The sequence below is a fragment of the Anser cygnoides genome, chromosome 3 (genome assembly GCF_040182565.1).
Source record: "Anser cygnoides isolate HZ-2024a breed goose chromosome 3, Taihu_goose_T2T_genome, whole genome shotgun sequence".
In the NCBI taxonomy this organism is placed as follows: Eukaryota; Metazoa; Chordata; class Aves; order Anseriformes; family Anatidae; genus Anser; species Anser cygnoides.
In genome coordinates, this window is record NC_089875.1 from 25,578,075 (window position 1) to 25,602,064 (window position 23,990).

The 23,990-nt window shown below is 40.4% G+C and overlaps 1 protein-coding gene across 4 annotated transcripts in view; it reads right to left on the bottom strand.

The window, feature by feature from the left end:
- Window positions 1-23,990, bottom strand: part of HHAT (hedgehog acyltransferase) — a 172,385-nt gene that overhangs the window by 113,297 nt on the left and 35,098 nt on the right. For 3 of the 4 annotated variants that reach the window (XM_066993754.1, XM_048057603.2, XM_066993753.1), the window contains one exon: window positions 13,130-13,165. The exons of the other annotated variant lie outside the window; for it this stretch is intronic. In XM_066993754.1, coding sequence (XP_066849855.1) covers window positions 13,130-13,165 — 36 coding nt within the window. The remainder of the gene's footprint in view (window positions 1-13,129; window positions 13,166-23,990) is intronic. 4 annotated transcript variants of the gene reach the window in all.

Below are 23,990 nucleotides of genomic sequence, written 5' to 3' on the forward strand. Positions count from 1 at the left end.
CAGAAATTCAGCCACAGTCAATTCAATCACTACTTTGCAGTTAGTTATAGCTATGCTAACATTGTCATTACTAATTACTGAGAAGAAAAAAAAAAAAAAACTGGAGAAAGCTTGATATCATATCTGCAGGGGGGTACAAATAACAAGTCTGGTCTGCATGAGCAATTCCTGTTTATTGCATTCAACAATTTGTTCCTATTAAGGATATCGTTTTTGTTTGTTTGTTTGCTTGTTTGTTTTTACAGAAGTGTAACACTGATGGCTTCTATACAATTTCCGTGCTTGAAGCCAGGGCTTTATTCCCACCAGCTAGGACAACTCCTTTAGGCAACTGGAAACTTGCATTAGGCAGCACGCCCTGCAGTACCACAAACCAAAAACTGAGACAAAACCATGAGTAAGAAATATCAAAATGAGTCATTTGAACTTTTGTCCCTTAACCACTGCTGTCAACTCATGCAAAGCTCTGATCAGGCACTTTAAAACATCAACCTTAGTTCTGCGATCAGGAACCAGAGGTGACAGGGACAATCTTGCAAAGATAGGTGTCTCAAAGAACCAACACTGCTGCCCGTAAAAGCAGGTGAGAAACTTCCAAGGAAAGCGATGGAAATCCTGGAATCTTAAATTCTTAACACCAGACTGAGTGCAGCACAATCAGGACTGTAACAAACAACAAAACAACGCTCCAGACCACTAGGAAGTTTTACTCCAACTCTGAATTACCGAAGTCAAGGGACAATAAAAGCTTCCAGGTAATAGATGTCTCATTGCATCTAATCATTGAAGCTAGATTAATCCAGGAAATAAAATTTGGTTTTATATTACTGAAATCGATTGCTTGTTTGACAAAGAAATTAAAGACCACTAACCCTCCCAGCTGAGTTTGAGCTTAATTACTGTCATGCCAACATACACGGAATCATATTAAAATAAGTCTACAATTATAATATGAATCTGAAGCATTATCATCAAACTTTAGTACACTTTGGCATTTCTTAAAGTTTTTTTTAGATTATGTAAGATATTTATTCTTTATTCACATTTTTTTATTATTTTGTGAGGAATTAATTAGAAAGGCAAATAATACTCAATACCTGGTTTCTTTCTTACAGCACTTCTAATGCTGAAGTCTTATGATTTCTGAACATAAAACATAGTCTTTCTTTTTTTTTTTTTTCTTTCAGTTCTGCAGAATCACGGATAATCAGCTCTGAGAAACCTGCTTGTATTTAGGCAACAGGCCACGTAATCCAAAAGGTAAACAACACTCACCCCTTTAAAAACTGCTAAGTGATTATGAGTGCCAATAAAGTGTCTCCTCTACTCTGAGAGTTTAAAAAGAAGGGCGGCATGGATAGCCCCCTCCTCAGAGGGCATTTTGCCTTTACAGCACTAATTCCAATCTAAATCCAGAGTCCAAAGACTAGTTAGTACACACTACAAACCATCACACATGAAGATGCCACTACTGACTCGACACGTTCACAAAACACAAATCACCGAAGGTGTTTCAGTGACGGGGCTTGACTTGACTGTCCGCACCTCCTTCTTGCTAAGTGCTCACTGCTGACTGCTAGCAAAGAGCATCTAACTGCTTGGCCAGGGTGAGCTCTGCTCTGACCCCACATGGCTGCTCTTATAATTGTCACTAACTTCTGCTCTGACCTACCAGGTTCCTCAAAGGAATGTCTCTCAAAGTTTGAAGAACCAAACAAGAGACTTCACGTGACCTTCTTTTCTTCATAGTGGAGGCACCGTCTGCAGTTTGTCTCTGCCCAAAAGAAATGATCATTTTCTCTAATGATGTTTTGATCTTATGCAAGTTAGCACTCATATGTTTGAAGTATCAGTTAAAAATAATTAAAAAAAAAAAAAAGACTGATAACTTGTTTTCCTTATCCAGCTTCTCACAATGAAAAAATGCCAATGCAAATTTGAAGATGCCATTTTTCAGAAATGCAGAAATCTACTTCATCCTGTCACTACCTGCTTTGGGTTACATACGGTTACATACAGTTATTTGGTACCACTTACTTTATTCTTGCAGTGTTACCTGAAATAAAGGGTATGAATGCAAACTCTCTTTTTAAACTGATTATACAAATATTGGTCCATTAGTTGTAAGTAAATAACTTACCACTTATATTTCAGTTTAAAGCTCAAAATATTTTTATGGACTATTTCGTTGGTTCAGTTCAAATCGCAGTGAGGGGAAAAAAATCATAAATATGATCAAAACCCACTTCTACAGATACAGAGAGAGAGAGGACAAAGCAGGTTTCCATGGTTACTTTGTTAACCATCTCCATTTTGCTGTTTTCATAGTTTAAAAAGTACAAGACACTGTAAACATGAAGAAATTAAATATTTATTAAGATCTACATTGCAGAAAGCTTCCACCATATGCCATGTCTGTTTCACCAGCTGACTGTCAAATGAAGCTCTCAGAAATACTAACATCGACCAGTTGCTGGCGCTGTTAACTACATATATAGGACAAACCCTTTCTGAACATGCAACGAGGAAGCCCTTGGTTAAAGTTCATTTAGCATTATTTCATCAATAAAAACAATCCCTTGCCGTGAGACCTGTGATGACATTTTAGATGTCTCACTGAAAAAGCTCTCACTTGGCTGTCAGCTAAAACTTACCGACCACCAAAGGCTGCTCTCAGCTGCCATCCATTTAAGCAGCTGCTGTTTTAATCAGTTACTTCTAAGGCAAAAGAAGTTCTCTTATCTCGAGTCATAATCCTAAAAGAAACTTTAATTCTATAAAACAGCTCTTTTCAGCAAAAAAGTGTCATCCAAATCAGATGATTTTAATTCTGATCTCCTGGAAATAACTTTCCTATTGCTGGGGAGAGGCATGCAGTAGCTGTGTGATACCGCTGGCACAGGGAAAACTCCAGACCCACACTCAGAAGCTCCGTACAGAGTCCCCAGAGAGGGAAAGTCTGGAGGTATTTTGGAGTCCTTCATATTTGGATATAGATTTTGTTCAGTTACGAACAGGAACATGGTCTCCTTAACTTCTAAATGCATCACACAGCAGTGAAGCACAAATAAAGCCAAGGTAGATAACAACAATACTAACAGCAGTCTGATTTTAGTTTAAGGTGATAAGAAGGACAGTACAGTCTATTTAAGTAACATGCAGAGACTGAGACAGACTTTTTTTCTCTAAGTAGCAGCATTTTTGCTGCTGTCTCCTTAACCAAAATGTCTCCTGGAAACTGTTCTGTAGCTACAACGCTGTCAGCCTGTCTACCATCCTACAGACACACTTCTGCTTTTCATTTTTGCTGAGCGTTTGCAAAAATGTCATGAACACATTTATTATTATTTTTCTTAGACACTCTGTGAAGCCTGCAGAGGGTGGCTAATCTCTCCTCCATGGTGTGGTCAACTCTGCCTAGGTCACTATTGAACAGTATTTGCTCCTGAGTTGTGCTACACTCTGAGAGCATTCAAATGAGAAAAGTTACCTGAGCAACTCATGGCTTGCTGTTTTGGCTCACCTTTTCCATCCACCCAGAAAAGATCTTTTTAAGAATATGTATTTGAGTTTGGCAAAACTCAAAGAGAAACACTACTTAAGTTTATATTCCAATGTCAGCTCCCAACCATTGGTCAAAAAATTAAGGTCACTATTTTAAAATACCATGCCCCGCTAGCAGGTTATAAATGTCTATGTTTAATATTTTCAGAGCAATAGTCTAATCCAGATTTGAAAAGCAATTCATTGTACCAAACTACTAGATACATTTTAAAGTAATCTCTAAATCTACCAGAACTAGCACAGGCCAATACCATTATCCTTATAGCTAGATAAGATAATATTTATTATATAATATCCGCACTCACAAAGAACAGTAGAACAATACTTATCCTTATACATCCTTATATTCTTTACATCAGTCCAGGTGGAATTCTGCTTTATTTCATGCTTTTTAAGTTTGGAGTAACATCATCCAACTCAGGCAAGCAAACTCCATTTTGCTGTTCACATAGAACAACACCAGAGGCTGGCTGAAAAGTGCAGAGACTTTTCAATGTCCAGTTATGTTGCTTGCAAGAAAACACTAAACCTTCTTCAAGAGAAAGCAAACACGAACGGCATTACAGCTGATAAAAAGTATTATCCGTTGGTTTCTATGACCTTTGCTCATTCAGGACTGCACAGAGGCACTGCAGTTACATTTTGGGATATACTAGGAGGCCTACAGCATGTTTCTTTACTATTTCAGACAGTAAGATAAGAAAAAGTTTGCAGCTTTTGACCCTTTCCTTAAAAATTATGAGTTCTACCCAATTATTATTTATTCCTGAATAAATACTCACAGATAGAAATCTGCATGAGATTTTGATCCACGTGCTGTAATTTCTTCAGGAGCTTGGGAAGGAGTGTTCCCCATTAAGCTGCATATCTTAAACAATATATATGTGAAAAGAAGGCAACTGAGTTTATAAACTATTTATTGATTTTTCCTTAGTTTCTAAAAAGACTTTTTTTTATTGCAGTTCTCTACTTGCATTTATAATCAGACCAAGTAAAAGCAGTTAAGAGCACATACAGATTGCAAAGAAAAACATTTTTTTTTTTTTTTTACCGTAAATTTATATCTGTGATGGACTGTGATTCCAAATCCAATAGTTACTTCCTGTCCTGTTTTGTCATCTGTTCTTGATGTTATGTAAAGAGCTTACAATAAATAACAACGCTGAGCTCTTATATAGCATTTTTAATCCATAGATCTCAAAGCATTTTACAAAGGATGACCATCATCCTACTTCAGCTATGAAAAGAAAAAGCATAGAGAACTTCAGGGTGAAACTCTGATCTTCCTGAATTCCCACAGTCCGCAATGAAGCTAGGATTTTAGGATTTTACCATACATCACAGCAACGAAGGCCAGCCGGAACTTTTGGGGTCAGCATTTGTGTCCTCAAATAGCCACGTCCCAGAGCCTTCCAAAACACTGGGGGACTATGATCTGCACTCAGCAGCAACTCACACACCATTTAGGAATAAATCCAGAGAGAATATGGCTTTCAACACAGTATCTTATTCTGCTTGGCATTCACTAGAATATTTCCCTGTCCCACACAGGCAACACTTTTAAGCCTTTTACTCCACCTTCTCCTGTGTATCTTGCTTACAGCTCTAAACACACTAACATTGCCATCAGTGTTGTAAAAAACCGCAGTCAAGCCTTCTACCCAGGGTTTACTGCTGAAATCAATACTACTGCAGACAGAAACACAGACATCAGGATCTAATGATGCCACTCAGGTGTCTCAAAATATTTTTTACCTCCATGCTGAAACCCTAAATCCATCAGATCTGTAGGGAAGTAGGTATGAATAATTAAGCCTCCTGCCTTCATCCTTTTTGTTTCTCATGCCCACTCTTTGCATCTCTCCTTACCATAGATGTTTAAGTGCACAGACTTCCTTCGCTCTGGTACCTCTGCTGGAAAATCTGAGAACCCAGAACCAGGTGTACATGCTGGTCGTACTGGACAGACACCAAGCACCAGGGGTACATACACAGCCAGGGGCAAGGACTAAAAGGGGACTGCGTATTAACACTCACTCTGTTACTGGGGTATTGATCTGATCAACACTGCTGCATACTACTGCAGTACCATACAATGAGCAAGCAGTAATAGTATCTACTTCAGCAATACAGCTGACAACGTACTATCCAGATATGAGGATCTAACAAAAATTAGGAATTCAGATTAAAGATAAAGGGTTGTTGTTCTGTCATTCTGCATCACCAGTGGACTCAACAACACACATCTGCAAGGCCACACCTGATCATTATGCCTTAAAAAATCGCCTTAACAGGTGACTGTGTAACTGTGCACCCAGGTGAGCCCTGTGACCCCGAGCACAAGGACCAGCTGCAGAGCCGTGATCTCCAGCAGAGTGCGGAGTACATCTGTCCCCACAGCACTCCACGTGCAAGAGAAACACATGCAAGCTTTGCTGCCCAACAGGGCTGAAGGTGGTCATTGCGTATTTCACTGTTTTAGTGCACGTATGTTGTTCTGAGCAGCTGTTGCTGGAGTCCTGTACGTTACACAAACTAGCTGCTGTCGGAATTGGTACGCTCAGGGAGGGAAGGCAGGTGCACAAAGCGGAGGAGGTCACAAAACAGGCCGCACCTTCCCTGCTGCGCATTTCCTGAAGTGAGCCTGCCCTCCCAAGCCACAACAATACAGCTGAAGCCCCCGGGAAGCACTACAGACCAGCTGCAGCTCGGCTGTGCGGGCCGGCACAGCACCACAGCGGCCTCGCCCCGCTCCCCGCCGGCCGTGACCAGGCGGCTGCGGCCGGCAGCCCCACGCCAGGCCCCGGCCGCCCTCTGGCGGCGCCAGGCCGCACGCCCGGCCGAGAGGTCCGGAGAGACGAAAACGCACATAAACTCCAGCCAAATCCGCGGTTTTCAGTCAAAAACGGGGACAAAAATGTTTCTGTGACGTGACTTTACCGGCACATGCTTTCGCCTCTCACACTGACAAGCATCCTTTGATCTAGCTCCGTGAAGCTACTCGGTGAAACTATTTAAAAGTGGCCTGAACTGAATCCTACAATACTTCACGTTCCACAAACTGCGCATTTCTTGCTTATAGATAGGAACTGAAATGCCCTGCAACAAAAATAACAAACTGTTTTAATTCACAGTTGCAACACATAAACACGACGAGATCTGTACCTTGTTAATCCCGACTTCCCCACTCTAACAGTTTAAGTTAAATGTCACATTTACATAACATTTACATAAAGATTCCGTTTTGTTTATACAAAACCCAGCCTTATTTCTGCAACATGCTCAATGCTAATTTATTATGTAACAACAGATTGTTTTCTCTATTTTAAGAAAAGACTTAATTCTGAGAAGGCGTTTGAGAGACTGCAGTTGTTCTGAAGCAATTTGACGTCATTTTTCATTATTCTCTGATCAATTTTTTTTTTTGTTGTCGTTTTTTTGGGCAACCTTAAGGTTTTTGGACACTGTCCCACTCTAAGCAAAGTGCCTCAGCTGATTTTATACATTGTAGTTGTTTCTACAGTTCATACTTAGGTCTAGTACGCACACAGCAGAACCTCCAAAGAGCCTCCCACTGCAACCCACAGGAGTTTAGCTCTGGATTTTAAGGGCAGTAAGGCTAGAGCTTGTTGTTGAGCACTTTTTAGAAGCTTCCAAGCACTGCTCTTTTCTATTATTATTCTTTTTATTTTTATGTCACTTCAGCATTATCACCAATTTCACCAGCAACACAACTGGACCTTCTGAACTGCAAAACCTCCAGCATGTATGAAAGCAGAGCTCACAGGATTCTGCAATGTGGCTTGATGTAACTGCAGTATTTTACAAAAGAACTACAGCTTTCAGTTCCTCCATGCAGGGGTCTCTGAGGATAAATTGATTGCTGTTCTCTTTTGTGTTTTAGAACTTTCAAATGAGTTTTGCAGAAACCCTAAGGTCACATATCGAACGTAAATTTAAACAAGAAAAAACTCTGAAGCTAATATCACTACCTGTTCACAGTAATAAACACTTAAGCATTAAAACTATTTCTAAATTAGACACAAAGCCCTTCAATTGCATTACTCATTACTAGATAAATTGCTTTTATTATCAACAAGACTATCTTGCTGATTTTTGAATGTGCTAACTTAACTTCACAATTTCAAGCAAGTCTCTTCAAGGGCTTTCTCCAATACATCGTATCTACATCACAGGCTGCACGAATGACAACAAGAATCCCCTTTCATTCTTCTTAGCTCCCTGGCTAAGGACATATTGTTACAAAGGGGCTTCTTGTCCAAAAGGATGTTTTTCCTGTGGAAAACTTGGAAACAGCAGTTTGTGTGTTAGTCTGATCTCCTCTAGAATCTTGTTTCACAGCCAGACACCCTTGACCAAAAATGTTGCTTATGCAACTTCCACTGGCTTTATCTGCACTTCTCCAGAAGAGCACAGTGATTCAAGGCAGACAAAACTGGTGAACAGTTGTGATAACCTCATGCCCTACTAGCCCTCGCTTGGTTTAAAGGCAGAAAGGACACAGAGGAGAATGACAGCACTGCAGTTGCATTTATCTTAGGCACAGTAATCCCACCTGCATATGACAAACTACGTACCAGCATCACTGCATTGTTTCTCAGGAAACTATCAGTAGATGAAGGCAGAGTAATGCAGCATGCCACTTGCATCTTTGGCAGATTTTCCCATGAACATTAGGTTTTGTGCTGCTTTGGTGACTAAAGATTTTGTTTTCTTTCATTCACATATGGTGCTGCTTAATCACTAGAGGACCTTTGTGCCAGTACTGGTCCAAGCGAGAAGAACAAGACAGGGACATACAGGGACATACGCTGGGCAACACACACACACAAAAAAAAAAGAGTACTGCTTATTCAGAGGGCCTGTACAGACACACAGGCTACATATACAAAGCCAAAGGCATCTGCTCCAGCACCCCAGGACTCACAGGCAAAGTGGCACAAATAGATTCAGCAAAACTGGTTAGGATTAGCCTTCTCCTAAACCAGATTGGCCAAATCCAGCCGATGCAGAAATTGCCTTTTAGGGCACCACACTGTACTCTCAAGGGGCATTATAATCTGTTAGTTTTTCCTCAAGGTGTCTGAGTGAAGGTGAGGGCTGTTCTGTGGCCATTTTTAAGGCAAAAGACTAAGGCTACATGCTGACTAAAAGCATGGCCTGAAAAGACAGAAGGGAAGTGCTGATGGTGAAAGCTACTGAGGCAATATTATGGGAGTGGATAGGGATCAAGAAGACAAAGTTGTTGTGATCTTATCCGTACCACCTATTGGTAAGGGTCTGTGGAGTGAACAACCCACAGAGCCAAACTCAAGATTTTGTTCTCAAATACATAGTTTGGTTTGCTCCAGAAGACAGTTTGAGCATACACTGTCATTCACACGGTAAGTATGGCTACATGACCAGGACAGAGTGAACTGAGAAGCCAAACATTTTTGACGAAGCAGATGCACTGAAACAGAAAAGCAGAGGAAGAATGTATCTTTGTGGGACTTTACACCTAATGACTTCAAAGTCAGAGGTAGTTATCCACATGCCTCTATTGATCCTGTTTCAAGACAAGTGGAATCTCTTTAATACTGCGCTGTCTAGCCCAGCTACAGTATATTAGAACATCAATAGCATTTTATAGGCAAACACGTTCAAAGCAGCACCAGAGACTGTATAGCATCAGCATTTGTATTTGGCTCTCAGAAAAGGGCAATCTTTTAGGCTGCACCCCATGTCACACCCCAGCAGAACGTCTGCATCTAGATGATGGAGCCCAGAATCACCATGGAATGGAACTAGGGAAGGGATGCAATACAAAGCAAAAGGGACTGTTGCAATCAGATGTTGACTTTCCAAGACCTGGTTGTGTTAGAAGGGGAAAGTTAAGATTTTTATTTAATTATTATTATTTTATTTTTAAACAGACAAAATACTGACAGCAAGAACTGCCTTTTTTTTTTTTTTCTCTCTCTCTGAACAGTAGGGACACAGCTGTCTTAAGCTTGGGATAGCTTGAATATTGTTGAGGATTTCAGTGACTCTCCATGGAACCACACTACCCTTGCATGCAGGTGTCCTAGTTGAAACTAAAATCTATAGATGTGGCAAAAATTGATTAACATTTGATCCTAGAACCCAAACTATGCCTTGTTTCATCTGAGAAAACTAGGGGATGCGTTTTGAAGTTGTGAATTTGCAAAACATTTGCGGCCAGAAATAAGCAAAACCTATATAACCTGCAACTCTCAAAAAGCTAAAGTTATTGCAAAGCACAGGGGCAGCTGTGAGCACTACTAACAGATGGGCACCTCTGGGTGATGTTATAGGTATGTGGTCCTGCAGCTCTTTTCAAAGACACATCTGTATTACAATGAATGATTCACATTTTTTCAAAGTCTCAGCAGTGCTGAAAGTGGGGAGATTTTTCAAAAGGATCATGCCTCCAGGAACTGTCATTCTTCTCCACTGCCCTCATCAGCCTTGCCCTAAAGGAAGGACTGTTTGGCATTAAGACAGTAAATATTCTCATACATTCAAGATTTTATTTCATCTAATGCCCTAGTCTCAGCACTGGATGAAATGGCTTCAGTGAGGTAACAGAACCATGCAGCCTTTCTTGTTCTTTCCCCTTTAAACTGCTACTCCAAAGGCTACTTCTGTGCATTTCAAACTCTGATAAATCACCCATTGCTCCATAACAAGAATGCCTAGATTTACAAAACATAGGGCTTTGCTTTTTTTTTTTCCCTATACTGATGATGAAAAAAATATTGTCTGTACAGTGATTGTATAACACTGATTAATAATTCTGCTGAACCTAAAAGAAGAGGCAACAATTACTTTTTTTTTTTTATATCACTGTGAGAAAAGAGTATGCAAATGATCTTCGAGTATGGTAGTACAATTTAATGGGTAGTATAAAAACAGTTTTCATCATGAATGTTTTCATCATGAAATTGTTGATCTTTCCCCCGTGAATTTTCAGGATCCCTGTTTCAAACAGTACACAATTCATAGATTTTCAACACTTCTGCAATTCTGCTTTTTGTTATTATTTCACACACAGCAGCCCAAACTGTGAAAAGGACTTCTCATGACAGCTACTATATGAACGCAAGAGAAAATCTGCAAGATCTTGAGAGCAGAGACCAGTTAAATAGACAAAAATAATGAAGGCAATAACTGTCTAAAGGTCACATGGCACAATGGCAGAGATGAAAGTAATACCAAGTCTTCTGTTCCCTATTCCAAAAGTCATCTACTAAACAATGGCTTCCTTTTCTTTTCTAATAAAGGAAAACCAAGCAAAATTCATACTGCTATAACAGAAGGAAACAGTATTTCCTCCTTAGCAGTACAGTTACTGAGGAAAGTGTCTGAGGACTTCCCAGGTTAATAACAGGGGGAGGTAGCAGTCTGAGAATGAAGTATTACTAAAGCTGCCTCTAAGTGAGAGTAACACACTGCACTGGACCTACAGTGGGCTTTGAAAAAAGGACGTATTAGTCAAAAAGACGACATTCAACTCAATCAAATTCAATACTTGCTGTCCAGAGATTATATGAGCATATAACTCCAATACTTCATCTCCAGAGGATATAAAATAACACAGTATGTAAGTATTATCATCTAATATTCTGTGGCAGGAGCATTACCAGTGGCTCAAAGTTAGTACATTGATGCTTACTATGATTCCATTCTTGGTTAAGAAGTTACCTGCTTTCCCAGGAGACCTTGCTGTTCAGTGTATTCCCTGTACAACAGCAGCATACTTCTGAACGTTTCTTATACGACTTAAAAAAAATCTGATCAAAATATAGATGTGACTCTTTTTATAGAATGAATACCAGAACTTAAATACATTGAGTAGTAAAAGCTGTATCTACATACTGAAATGTAGACTTCTTCAGTGATACTGACACTACAGCTTCAGTGAAGAAAGCTGTATGAAATGCTTCTGTGTTATAAGTGAAGAAATATGTAAAATAACTTAACAAAATCTACAGCTCAAAGGTTATGTGATTTTTATTTTTTATTTTTTTTGTATTTCATTTAAACCACAAAAGCATGGTGTTCAATAGGAGACTACCCAGCATTCTTCCCATCAAGGCATGCCCTTTGTATTACTGTTTGAATGGTACCCAGACCTTGTACAGATACAGAATTACTATTTTTTCCCAGATTTTGTCATGGAGCTGATAATCTAAAGGAGAAGCTGAATCTGAAAGGGATATCTTAGATGCCATTAGAAGACTCAGTGGAAAGAACGCTCAGGAGTAATGCTGAACCTAAGGCAGAGAAAAGCTTGTAGGCACTTGTTATTCTGTCTGGAGCTGTATGCTCCTTGTATAAGCTAAAGTCAAGGGCAATTAGCAGGGTACTGAAAACATTAAAAAAAAAAACAAACACACTTTGAGTGTGTGACCAGAAGGGTGAAAAACAACCAGGAGTGACCACCCTCCTTAAGAGCTCCAGGAGTCTGTGGACCAGTGCGGCAAATCCCTGCCTTGACACTGCAAGGTCTCATACCTGTGAAGGCTTTACAGAGAGCATTTATCCAGGAAATACAACACAGGAGCCTAACAGAACGAGCTCAGTAGCAAGGCGAGATCAAGGGAAGCCTAAGTTCACCTGGTCTTTACGGAGGGACTCACAGCATGCTTTGTTTCACTGTATGTCTTACAGTGTTAGACATACAGTGGGTTAGTTCTTCCAAGGTAAAAGCCTTCACAGATGGATATTGCTCAGTTGTGTGAGGGGCAACATTTTAGTGGGATGAAATAACTGACAAAGAGTTCTCCGAGGGCCTTAAGATGATAGCAAACTATTCCATCTTTTACAATACATATTGCATTTCTTTGTAAATATAAGTAGGTAGGGATACGTATGTTATTGAGAATGAATGCAAACACATTTTTAGTGAACACCTGAGACTTTGCTCACACAAAAGAACTCCAAACAGCAAAAACAGTTCCTCAGTGTAGCATTCAAATGCATTAACCTCCCTTTTCTTCTTGAAATGCCCTGCTTTAATCATGATATTCCTCCCAATGTCAGTGAACAAAACACACAACAATTACTGCTTATTCATCTTCAGAGTATAGTCCAGCCCATGCATCCAATCTATCAAGTTTTCTATTGAGGGAAACAAAACTCTCCTCCACGGAGTCACAATTGTCTATAAAATCCAAGGCCTTATCAAAAAGTATGAAGGTGCTTGAGTTTGCGGTGGAAAAAATACTTAGAAAAATGTTTGCTTTTCTCCAGTTCCAAAAAAATAACAAGATGAAGGAAAAATATACTTCCTCAGAATGACTGGAACACCTCTGCTGAAATTTCCTGAATAAAGGATTTCCTAAATGACTCCTAAAGAGGTTCCTTAAGAGTTTTACATTGGGTAAACATCCAAGCCAAATAGTAAAAGTTTATGAAATATAAAAGGCGATCTTGCCACAGAAAGTATCAAGCAATATCAAGTTCAGACGGCTTTCTACACTAATAACAGAAATGCTTTTTGATATGGAATTGCAATTCAAAATAAACATGAGCTTACCTGACCAGAAAGCGATGGAGCCCAACATCAAAACTTCTGTAAGAAAAAAGATTAACCATATTTTAATTAAAGAACACTACTTTGTTGGGTATTATATATTGTATTTCAAAATAATTATTATCCAAAATAAATATAAAATTTTTGCTTCTGTTTTATGAATGACAAAAGCTACGTATGCAGTTTCCTGTATCTAATGACATGGCATTTACTATGTTCACCACATGGAAAGATTTAGATTCATGTTAAAAAGCTCACCAATCCATTGTTTGAGGATTTCTTCAAGAAAGCAGTAACATTCAGAGCAGCATAACATAAAGACAGCATGAATATGAATTACTGAAAAAAAGTTTACAGCGTCCTTATGACCACTGCGTCTGCTTGTTTACTCTGCAACACATACATACTACAAGGGAAAGGTAGATCCTTTCCTTTGGTCTCCTCTGTGCTGCACTAGACGGCAAGGAATTGCTTTGAATTCTCTCCATGACAGAATAATCAGAGCTCCCTTATTTCTCCGTCAGATACACAAAACATATTGAGATGTGGGCCTTGCAAGCACGTTCTCACAGCTCTGGTGAGGAAGGCAGTTCTGAGGACTTTTGTACAAGTTAAATCACCCTGAAGGACAAGAACCATGCCTGAAAACCTGGGGACTCACAACATCTGCAGGCAGTTAATGTCAGCATTTCTTTTCCTTTTCTGTGCTTCCTCCATTGCTCTGCCAGCTCAGGAGGAACGAGCTCCCCAACCACGTACTAGCAAATCCTTGACACTACAGGAATGCTAAACATCTGCTGATTTCTGAAATTTTCCTCATGTCTGAAGTATGTTCCATTTTGATGGGACTATCAATATAATCCCAGATTAACAGTGTGCATAATGGCACAACTGGAAAATGAGTCTTATTTTCAGTGCTGAACTTGCTCTGAAACAGGCTTACATCCCATACACAATCTGAAAACATTTTAGCAAATATTAAGCTGTTGAGCAGCCTGTTGCAAAAAGACAAATCGGTCATCTGAGTTCAATGTGATTTTATTTTAATACTATTGCTTGCAGTGTGCTGCCTTCTACCTGAAGCAGCAAGAGAAATCATCAGATACTGTTCTTAGTGGCATCCTGATAACAGAAGAGAGATAACGAACTGTAGAAATTATAGACGTTAACATGGAGAGAAATTCCACCGAATCAGCAGGGTGGAGAGGAGGGCAATGAATTTCTCTTGTAAAAACTGTCTCAGGATGGAAAAGGCATTCTGCCAGGGACATGAACATGGTCATCATTAAACCTTTATTTTACATTCATTTCTTAAAAGCATTCCCCATCTCATATTATTGTTATATTACTGTGTAGCTAGTTACACTGCACAAAGTGCATCCTCTTATATTTCTGTATTCCTCCTGCTTAGAGGCATGCTGTAATTTGGCTCCTACTCTTCACTAAAATATTCTGTGCTGTACAGGAGAAGTCTTGTGTATCAGAGCCGTCCACAGTCCGTCCATATTCATAACCCTGAAAGCCTTCTGTTCCCAGGACCAAACACTTCAGTATGTTTGTGCTGGGATGGGGAGAAGAGAGCTTGTACAGCTCCAGGGAAGTGTTGCATAATGAATTAACAGCTATCTTAAACATCTTCAGACAAGCTCATCTTTTCAGGTACTGCTGGCTACCTCTGCTGGCAATGACCAAATCTTCTACTGTTTCTGTGACTGAAGTTTCTGAAGGGACAGAATAACTTCTTGAGGGCAGGGATGTGGAGCATGAGAATATCACCACTTTTGACACGGAACTGAAAGTTGAAGGACTTGGCCTAGAATGGCCGTGGAGACGGAATGGTCCACCTAACCTGAGAAGTTCAGAGCTGTAGTAGGTTGGGATGGACAAAGCTGAGACAGAGTGGGTTCAGAGAGGAAAGGAGAAAGCGACAGTTGGCTGTAGACTTATGTGCCATCTTTTCACAACATAATGAACTTCCTTTTAATAAGATTTACAACAGTCCATTATTTCATAATGGCTATCACAATTAAAATATCTCCGCAAAATCTTCTGTAAGTATTAAAAATTAACACGCACAGACCCAATTTATTGCAATAAATGAAAAAGGTAGAAAAAAGATCAGAGCCTCACTTGGTAAAAATCAGTGCAGACAAACAGGCCTTGTTATTCCTCAGGTTGATACTCTACTGATAGACTTCACCTGACTACACAAGACTCTCAATTTTCCACTGTTTAAGTAGTAATTTAAAGTACAACTACGCTACAAACAACAGAGTAACAAGAATATACAGTAGTGTCAGACTGTGTGTCTACATCTTAAAGATACCTCAGGACAATATAATTGATTATTTCCAAAAGCAAAACCAACAATGCTGAACAATCTCAAACTATAAATGGGAGAACTAGTCACGTTACTAGAGATCTGTAAGGCTACGGGCATTGGGTACATACATTTTTAGGCACCTAAGTTAATGAACAGAGACATTCCAAGGCAAAAAGACTGAAAAACTAGGATTCTGGAGGCTGGTTTTGCCAAGACACTACCAACAGACACTTTCAACTGTTCTGCTTATTCATACTTAAATAAATACTGCATTTGAGTCTACAAGAAAGTGACCTGAAAATAAAATGAGACAGCAATGGCAAAAGATCTCATAGATGTAGTTAATCTTTCCACTGTCAGATAGAAAAAAAAAAATCAAACATCAAATAAGCAACTTTAATAAATCAAAAAAAAAAAAGTAGTCAAGTATTAATTATTTCATAATGATCCCTTCAAAACCACCTATCAGACATGCCAGGATGCCCCTCACAAGTAACTCAGAATTAAGTCTGCCACATAAGCATGAATACCATTCTTCTATAAAGTGAACTTACTTGATATTGCAACATAATTTATGATCAGCTTTACTCAGCTTGCTCAATGCTGAAATTCACTGCAAAACACAGGATTTACCTAGTACCACTTGCACTTCTGGATGCCCAGTTACAGAAAAAGTAGCTTCACAAATGCTTTCTGAAGTTCTCTAAGTAGCAAAATTTTCCCCACAAAGAAAAGTTTTAATTAAATTCTAAAAAGACAAAAGGACATCCAAACCAAAATGAGTAAGAAATTATTTTCCACCTAAATTCTGTAAACTGCTCAAACGTCAGTAACATAATACGCTATTTTAATTTTTGGAGATGTAACTGATAAAATCTAGTTTACCAAAGTAATAATGGTGGTCTTTGAACAGAGCATCTTTAGAATCTTGCCTAGTTTCCAGCATAGAAGGGGAAACAAGAGCGTCCAGAGGAGGGCGATGAAGATGGTGAAGGGCCTAGAGGGGAAGACATATGAGGAGCAGCTGAGGTCACTTGGCCTGTTCAGCCTGGAGAAGAGGAGGCTGAGGGGGGACCTCATCGCAGTCTACAACTTCCTCGCGAGGGGGAGTGGAGAGGCAGGTGACCTATTCTCCGCTACCACCAGTGACAGGACCCGCGGGAACGGTGTTAAGCTGAGGCAGGGGAAGTTTAGGCTGGACGTCAGGAAGAGGTTCTTCACCAAACGGGTGGTTGCACACTGGAACAGGCTCCCCAGTGAAGTAGTCACTGCACCAAGCCTGTCTGAATTTAAGAAGTGCACTTAGTCACATGGTCTAAACTTTTGGGCAGACCTGTGCGGTGCCAGGAGTTGGACTTGATGATCCTTATGGGTCCCTTCCAACTCGGGATATTCTACGATTCTATGATTCTAGTTAAAGGGGAGATTATTTCACTTCCATTTCATAATCATGTTACTCACTGCAGGCAATTTGATAGCCATTTTCTTTACAAAAACATCTCTAACTCAGTTCATCTGAAAGTTTGCATTTTGATTCACAGTTCTGTATCTGTATGCAACTTTAATGCTTTTGTTAAGTACAGAAGTTTTAGTTTTTGATACATTTGAGCAGATTACACATGTAATCCTTCACAATCAAATGTATCTTTTCCCAGCATGTTAACTAGAAATCAGTGACTAACAGTGTACGTATGCTAAACCAGCAAGGATCTTTTCCAAAATATAATCTTTGAAATCTGTCTTCAAGCATACATCTTTGCCCTCAAGATATGGTTTTAAAATGATTTCACTGATGTGCAGTTTCTGCTTGGAAAGCTAAAGGCATAGTGCAACAAGCTGCCTCCAAATTTGCATGCAGCACAAAGCTTAGAGGTTAAAAAAAAAGTCTTCTTATAGAGAGAAAAGACAGGAAAAGGCAGAAACATGCTGGTATGAACCACAGTTGGTAGGAAAAGCACATTCACTAAAAATACAATCCTGATGATTCCCAGAAAAAACGTACACAAATCCGCTTTTTGTTCCTGGGATGCAAAAAGCATATATATATATATATATACCTACATATTATTATAAAAATGAAATGGGCTAAACCATGACAAGGTCCTGTTTATAGTGCAATTAGGGTATCAGGTGAATCAGTTGTTTTCCCCTTGTGTCACGGGTATTTTGCACTCGCTCTTAAATTTCCATTTGTCCAATTTCCCTATAGCTTGTCCTTATTTTGGAATTCTGTGCCTGCCACTTAATCTAGAGCTCCCTATTGTAGGCTGGTGCTTTCTGATACAAATCAGGACCAAAGAACAGTTGGGACCTTCACATGGGAGATGGTGCATGCCTTCCTGGCTACCTACGCTAAGTGCAGCACAGGTCAGCAGCTTCGGTAGCTCCCAGCAGAGCCGGGGATTGAATCACAGAATCGCAGAAACATTAAGGTTGGAAAAGACCTCCAAGATCACCTGGTCCAACCACCCCCCTACCACCAGCATCACCCACTAAACCATGTCCCTAAGCACCACGTCCAACCTCTCCTTGAACACCCCCAGGGACGGTGACTCCACCACCTCCCTGGGCAACCTGTCCCAACGCCTGACTGCTCTTTCTGAGAAGAAATGTCTCCTCATTTCCAACCTGAACCTCCCCTGGTGCAACTTGAGGCCATTCCCTCTAGTCCTGTCACTAGTTATCTGTGAGAAGAGGCCGACCCCCAGCTCCCCACACCTTCCTTTCAGGCAGCTGTAGGAGAGCAATGGGGTCTCCCCTGAGCCTCCTCTTCTCCAGACCAAACAACCCCAGCTCCCTCAGCCGCCCCTCACAGGACTTGTGCTCCAGACCCCTCACCAGCTTCGTAGCCCTTCTCTGGGCACGCTCCAGGGCCTCGATGTCCTTCTTGTAGTGAGGGGCCCAAAGCTGCACACAGCACTTGAGGTGCGGCCTCAGCAGAGTGGAGTACAGATCACCTCCCTGTGATAACAGGCTTTTGGTTCCTGAGCACCACCATCCAAACACCTACCCCCTTCTTTATACACACATATATATGTTTTCTGATGGATTATTTATCGTCAAGCTTCCCACAGCACTGGGCCTTTACCTGAGGTCAAAACTCATGTTCCCTCCTAGCAGAGCTGTGTGACCCTTTCATATTCAGCTTTTAAATCCAGTGAAGTTATGCCACCTTAGGTTATTTAAGGATCTGACCCCACACCTACGTAGATTAGCACTGCTGCTCATTAACTGTGTTAGAGAATTGCCCTTCTCTTTGGCTCGCTCACGGACCCCATCTCACAACAAGGTTTGATTGTGAGACCTCATTCCCAACAATTCACATCATAAAAGAAAGTAAATGCCATGCACATGTCAGGATCATATTAATCAATTTAAAGCTACGCTTGTTACTGGAACCCCTTCTGTATAATCTTAATTGCATTATTTGAATTGCCAAACCTTGATCTTGTATATACGTATTTTTAAACCATGTGCTGAAGAGAAGCGAGCACAGCTTTGTTTTCCAGCAGTTCCTCCCTAGGACTGCTGGGCTACATGCTATTCCTGGAAACAAAGCCCAACAACTCATGCATCACGTAGCATAATCTGGGAAGTGTTTGGCTGGACACTCACTTCAGTGAGGATACCTGTTGTAAGCAGGGGGAACGGCTGCTTTCTGAAAAACCTTATCTGCACAGACTTACAATAGGATACCTCAAAGAAAGAAGTGGGAGGTAATTATCTTCTCATTTTCTTCAAGACAAAAAGCATAATGAAATCAAGAGTTACTACCCTGACATCACTTAGACGAGGGACAAGAAAGCAAATCCACATTGTTTAAAGAGTATAAAATAATTAACCTCAAAAAAAAAAAGTAAAAAAAAAAGCCCTAACAGATCTCTTATGTGCACCATCAGGGTACACTGGTCTGAGGCCTAAAGAAAAATCCGTCCATATTTTTCTGTTACTGGATATAACACACTGTGTGAGGAAAAGTAGCAGAAAACACCATTTCTTCCATGTCGGGAATGCAAAATGTAAGATATCAAGAACACAATATATCCATCACTCCTACTGAACAAAAAATAACTGCAAATATTAGCAACAAATACAGATAACAAATATATTTATGATAGGGGAAGGACACAAGGGGAGCTATTATGGCTAAGATGAGGTAAATTCTGCATGTTTTTGAACAAACAAAAATTCATCATACCCACAGGAGAAATCCCTCATAATTCTGGAGATCCTGGACTAGAATCAAGCACGTTACCAAAAATGTCAATAGTTTTATTTAAGAATTGGGGTCATTGGTCTGTCTGTGCCCATTCTGTCAAGGACCACGAAACTATTTTTGCAGCAGCTAATGCACAATTTGACAACAAACCGCCCTGGCAGCATGCACAGGGACAGTGGCACCATTCTACCTTTGGGCCCCACTTTTGGAGGGATGGACCTAGGGGGACTAGTTTGCCATTTGTGAAGTGTACAAAATCAGCAACATAAATGGAGACATGTAAATGAGATACTGTGTGCCCAGGTCTACATTCCCACAAAACTAGGGATTGGACTGCGGACAGAAATATCCCAGAGAGCTTAAAAACAGTCATGCTGCCTCTGGAATAGGACCACAGAAAAGAATGTTCTATGTTCTAAAAGTAGGAATTCAAGCAGCAACACTGTCCCACATTTCACTGGAGCAAGAGCAATACTGTAACTGCACTGAGATCTCTTCAAACCAGCAAGACTAGTTGCCATTTCTGGTGGTGATGAAATCCAACAAGTGGATTACTATTTATTACAGATTCAGTACTCTCTACCCTGAGGGTATTCACCTTCTCTTAGAAGTGTTGTAGTTGTTGCAATGTTTCGACAAAGCTTCACAGCCCTTCCTAGTACAAACATAGCTAAACTTAACATTAGAAAATCTAACTCATTCATATATCCTCAGAGGAACCTGTCCTATTTAACTGCAGAAAAGCATTTAGAAGACCAGCACTTCCATCAGCAGTCTTTGCAAATAAACCTTGCATTCTGCCAGCGAGCTGCTGGCTAAAGTCTCTATACACCAGAACACGTTGCACTGGAGACTGAAAGGTTATTGAATGATAGCTGCTTTCACCGACACGAGGCTCTTAATAGGTTGCTTCACTGTCCCTTGTTACTCAATGTCTTACAGCAGCAATGCCCAAAAGACGGTGTAAACAAGAGAATTCCCCTGATGGACGCCCCACCACTTGGCAGTGCTAAACTACTTTTCCTCCTTTATCTGTTTGAGCTAACTTTTCCTCCGATGTTGCCTGTGGCAACTTCCCTAGCTGGCAATCTCCAAATGATTAAAGTTTCCAAATTACAAGTAATTACAACTCTGTGACATAAGTCTGAAACATGTTTTTAAGTATTGTCCAAAGAAAAAGATTACTATAGGGAAAGCAGATACAAAACCTGCATAAAGACTTTGCTAAGGACTATTATTTAATGTCTTGATTAGAGAACTATAAAACCTTGCTAAAGCAAATCCTAGAGGGGGTATGCCTACCAAGCAGAATAAGTATTTTCTCATTAACGAGTGCTACCAATTGACTCATCACTATCTGCATTATTAAAGACCTCAGAAAGCCATCCATATTTTTTAAAATACACTTTTGTCTGTTTATAGCTTGCATAGATTCAGAGATGCTGTTTTCTGCAAGTTTACTTGAAACCTACACCTTCATAGCAAACAGCTATGTTTCAGTGACAAACAGCACACTGCTTTGTAAATAATGTAACTGTCATCATGCTAGGATATACTATTTAGAAAGCAGATGCAAAACTTAAAACAGAAAAATGACAATTAAATTGTCACAGAAGGTACTTTTCAGTACAAATATAGCAAGCAAACTGAAAACATTTAACTAAAAAGCGAGAGCTGTCTACTGCTTATAGTTCTCAAAATGAAGGTGGGAAAATGCAAGATGAGGCTGATAACACTGAAAAATGAGATCCAATCCAACAACCCTTAGCAACAATTTATCTATTATCCAAATTACAGAATATCATTTTCAACATTGAGCCTTGGAAGCCACACTGCAATGCTTTCTGGGCGCTCATGCTACACACGTTCTTGGAGCTCTCATTTTCAACTTTAGCCATTTAACTAGATAGAGCAAGATACGTGGTAAATTCCACCCATACATGGATTTTACCATTTTCCCCCTGATACGGTGCTAGGATCAGGAACAAAAACATATACACAGCTCTTCAGGCATTCCTTCAACATAAACAGTAGCAAAACCTATCTTTTCCTACTCAAAAAACGAAACATCTCAATCTTTAACATACAACATGCAATGAAACAAATCTTGGCTCAGCCCACTGAGAAAATTTTTGCTCAAGTGAACTCAATGTTCTTTTGAACATCAAGACCTTAAGAACAAGCTTAAGCCCACACCTCAAACTTCAATGGGCTGTCTTGTGTTCACGAGCTGTGATTTTAAGCTTTAACCATCTGCAATGCAGCAAACTAGTAGTAGCAGCTTTCTTTTCAGTGTAAAAAAAGCATTCAACTAAAAAGGTAAAAAAAAAAAAATCAGTGTTATTTGAAAGAAAAAATATGAAGACTGTCAAATGCTTTTACATCGTGCGTTTGACAAGCAATTTCTCGCCATAGTAATAATAAGCAGGACTTGTGTATACATAAAGATATCTTTATCATATTCTCTGACACTTGCTTAAGGACATACAGGAATCTTAACACTTCATTTTTAGATAAAACACTTCCAATTTCTGTTCTGTTTCCTCCTGCAATGATTCAGCAATATCAAGTTGTCTTTTGGTTTCCTACATTATTAGAATAACACCTCACTTCAAAAAAAGAGTACTGTGAATAAGTGGTGTTTCCAAGGCTGAACCCTAAACCTTCTACCTGCAAAGTATCTCCTGCATGGAGTTGCGGGGAGAGGATAGAGCTTCCTCCTATCCATAAGGATGGAGGGAATCCAGAATCAAACTCTGACCCTCTCAAAACCAGTAGCAAAACTCTCATTGATTTCAACAGGAGCAGAAATACCTGGACTGACTCTGGACATTCTATATACTGCAGGGTGCAGCTCAACATTGGTATACTTCCTTACAGAGACATTCACCTCTGAGAAAAAAAACAAACATCAATAAAGAGTATACCAGAGTTTCACCTATGGAGTTAAAGTTACCAGCTGGGAGCTCAGTCTGGAAACATGGATAGCAAAAATGTTTTAAAGCAGGATGGCCCCTATGAACACGAGCCGGCAGTGTGCCCAGGTGGCCCAGAAGGCCAACGGCATCCTGGCTTGTGTCAGGGACAGTGCAGCCAGCAGGAGCAGGGAGGTGATCGTCCCCCTGTACTCGGCTCTGGTGAGGCCGCACCTCGAGTGCTGTGTTCAGCTTTGGGCCCCTCACTACAAGAAGGACATCGAGGCCCTGGAGCGTGTCCAGAGAAGGGCTACGAAGCTGGTGAGGGGCCTGGAGCACAAGTCCTGTGAGGGGCGGCTGAGGGAACTGGGGTTGTTTGGTCTGGAGAAGAGGAGGCTCAGGGGAGACCCCATTGCTCTCTGCAACTGCCTGAAAGGAAGCTGTGGGGAGCTGGGGGTCGGCCTCTTCTCACAGATAACTAGTGACAGGACTGGAGGGAATGGCCTCAAGTTGCACCAGGGGAGGTTCAGGTTGGAAATGAGGAGACATTTCTTCTCACAGAGAGCAGTCAGGCATTGGGACGGGTTGCCCAGGGAGGTGGTGGAGTCACCGTCCCTGGGGGTGTTCAAGGAAAGGTTGGACGTGGTGCTTAGGGACATGGTTTAGTGGGTGACATTGGTGGTAGGGGGATGGTTGGACCAGATGATCTTGGAGGTCTTTTCCAACCTTAATGACCTATGAGAAAGCTCTTTTATGGACTGCATAAAAGATTTTATGAACTGCTAGTGGCCTCCAGCATATAAATTAGATTCCTGATTTAATTTGTTTTGTTGTTTTGTTCCAATTAAAACACTCAACTTGTATTATATCAGAAAGCCTGAGGAAAGCTTTAATGATTCTAGAAAATGACTTTTTTTTTTTAAAACAATCTCCTGTCCAGAGACACAAGCACCACTCCAAGCAGGCATCAGTCATTGCTAGTGTCCATGTAAATTTACACACAGGTCTTGGGTACACAGGAGACTTTAAGAAAGAAATTAGTTCTTGTTCCTCATGTATGCCTCACACTGGATTCGGTTGATACAATTAGGCATACACTTTCTTGAAAAGAGCAAATCTCATTTATATTCTGTTAATCTCTCCTAGAACCCTTCAGAAGAAATATTGCTTTAATTTTCTGCTTTCCACGTTTCTTCAAAAACCTGCGGTATCTCCTGGAGAGTGGATGAAGCTTAATGCCCATTACTGGCAAACTCCCGTAGGGTGAGTTTTCCTTCACTTTTCCTTGAGCAAGTCTTGCCAAGCAGAGCGACTATCCAATTACTATGAGAGTTCCCTATCCTTCCTGCAAATGGAACAATGAAGTTTATTAATAGCTATTACTCATTTTCTGTAGTGGTTGTGAGC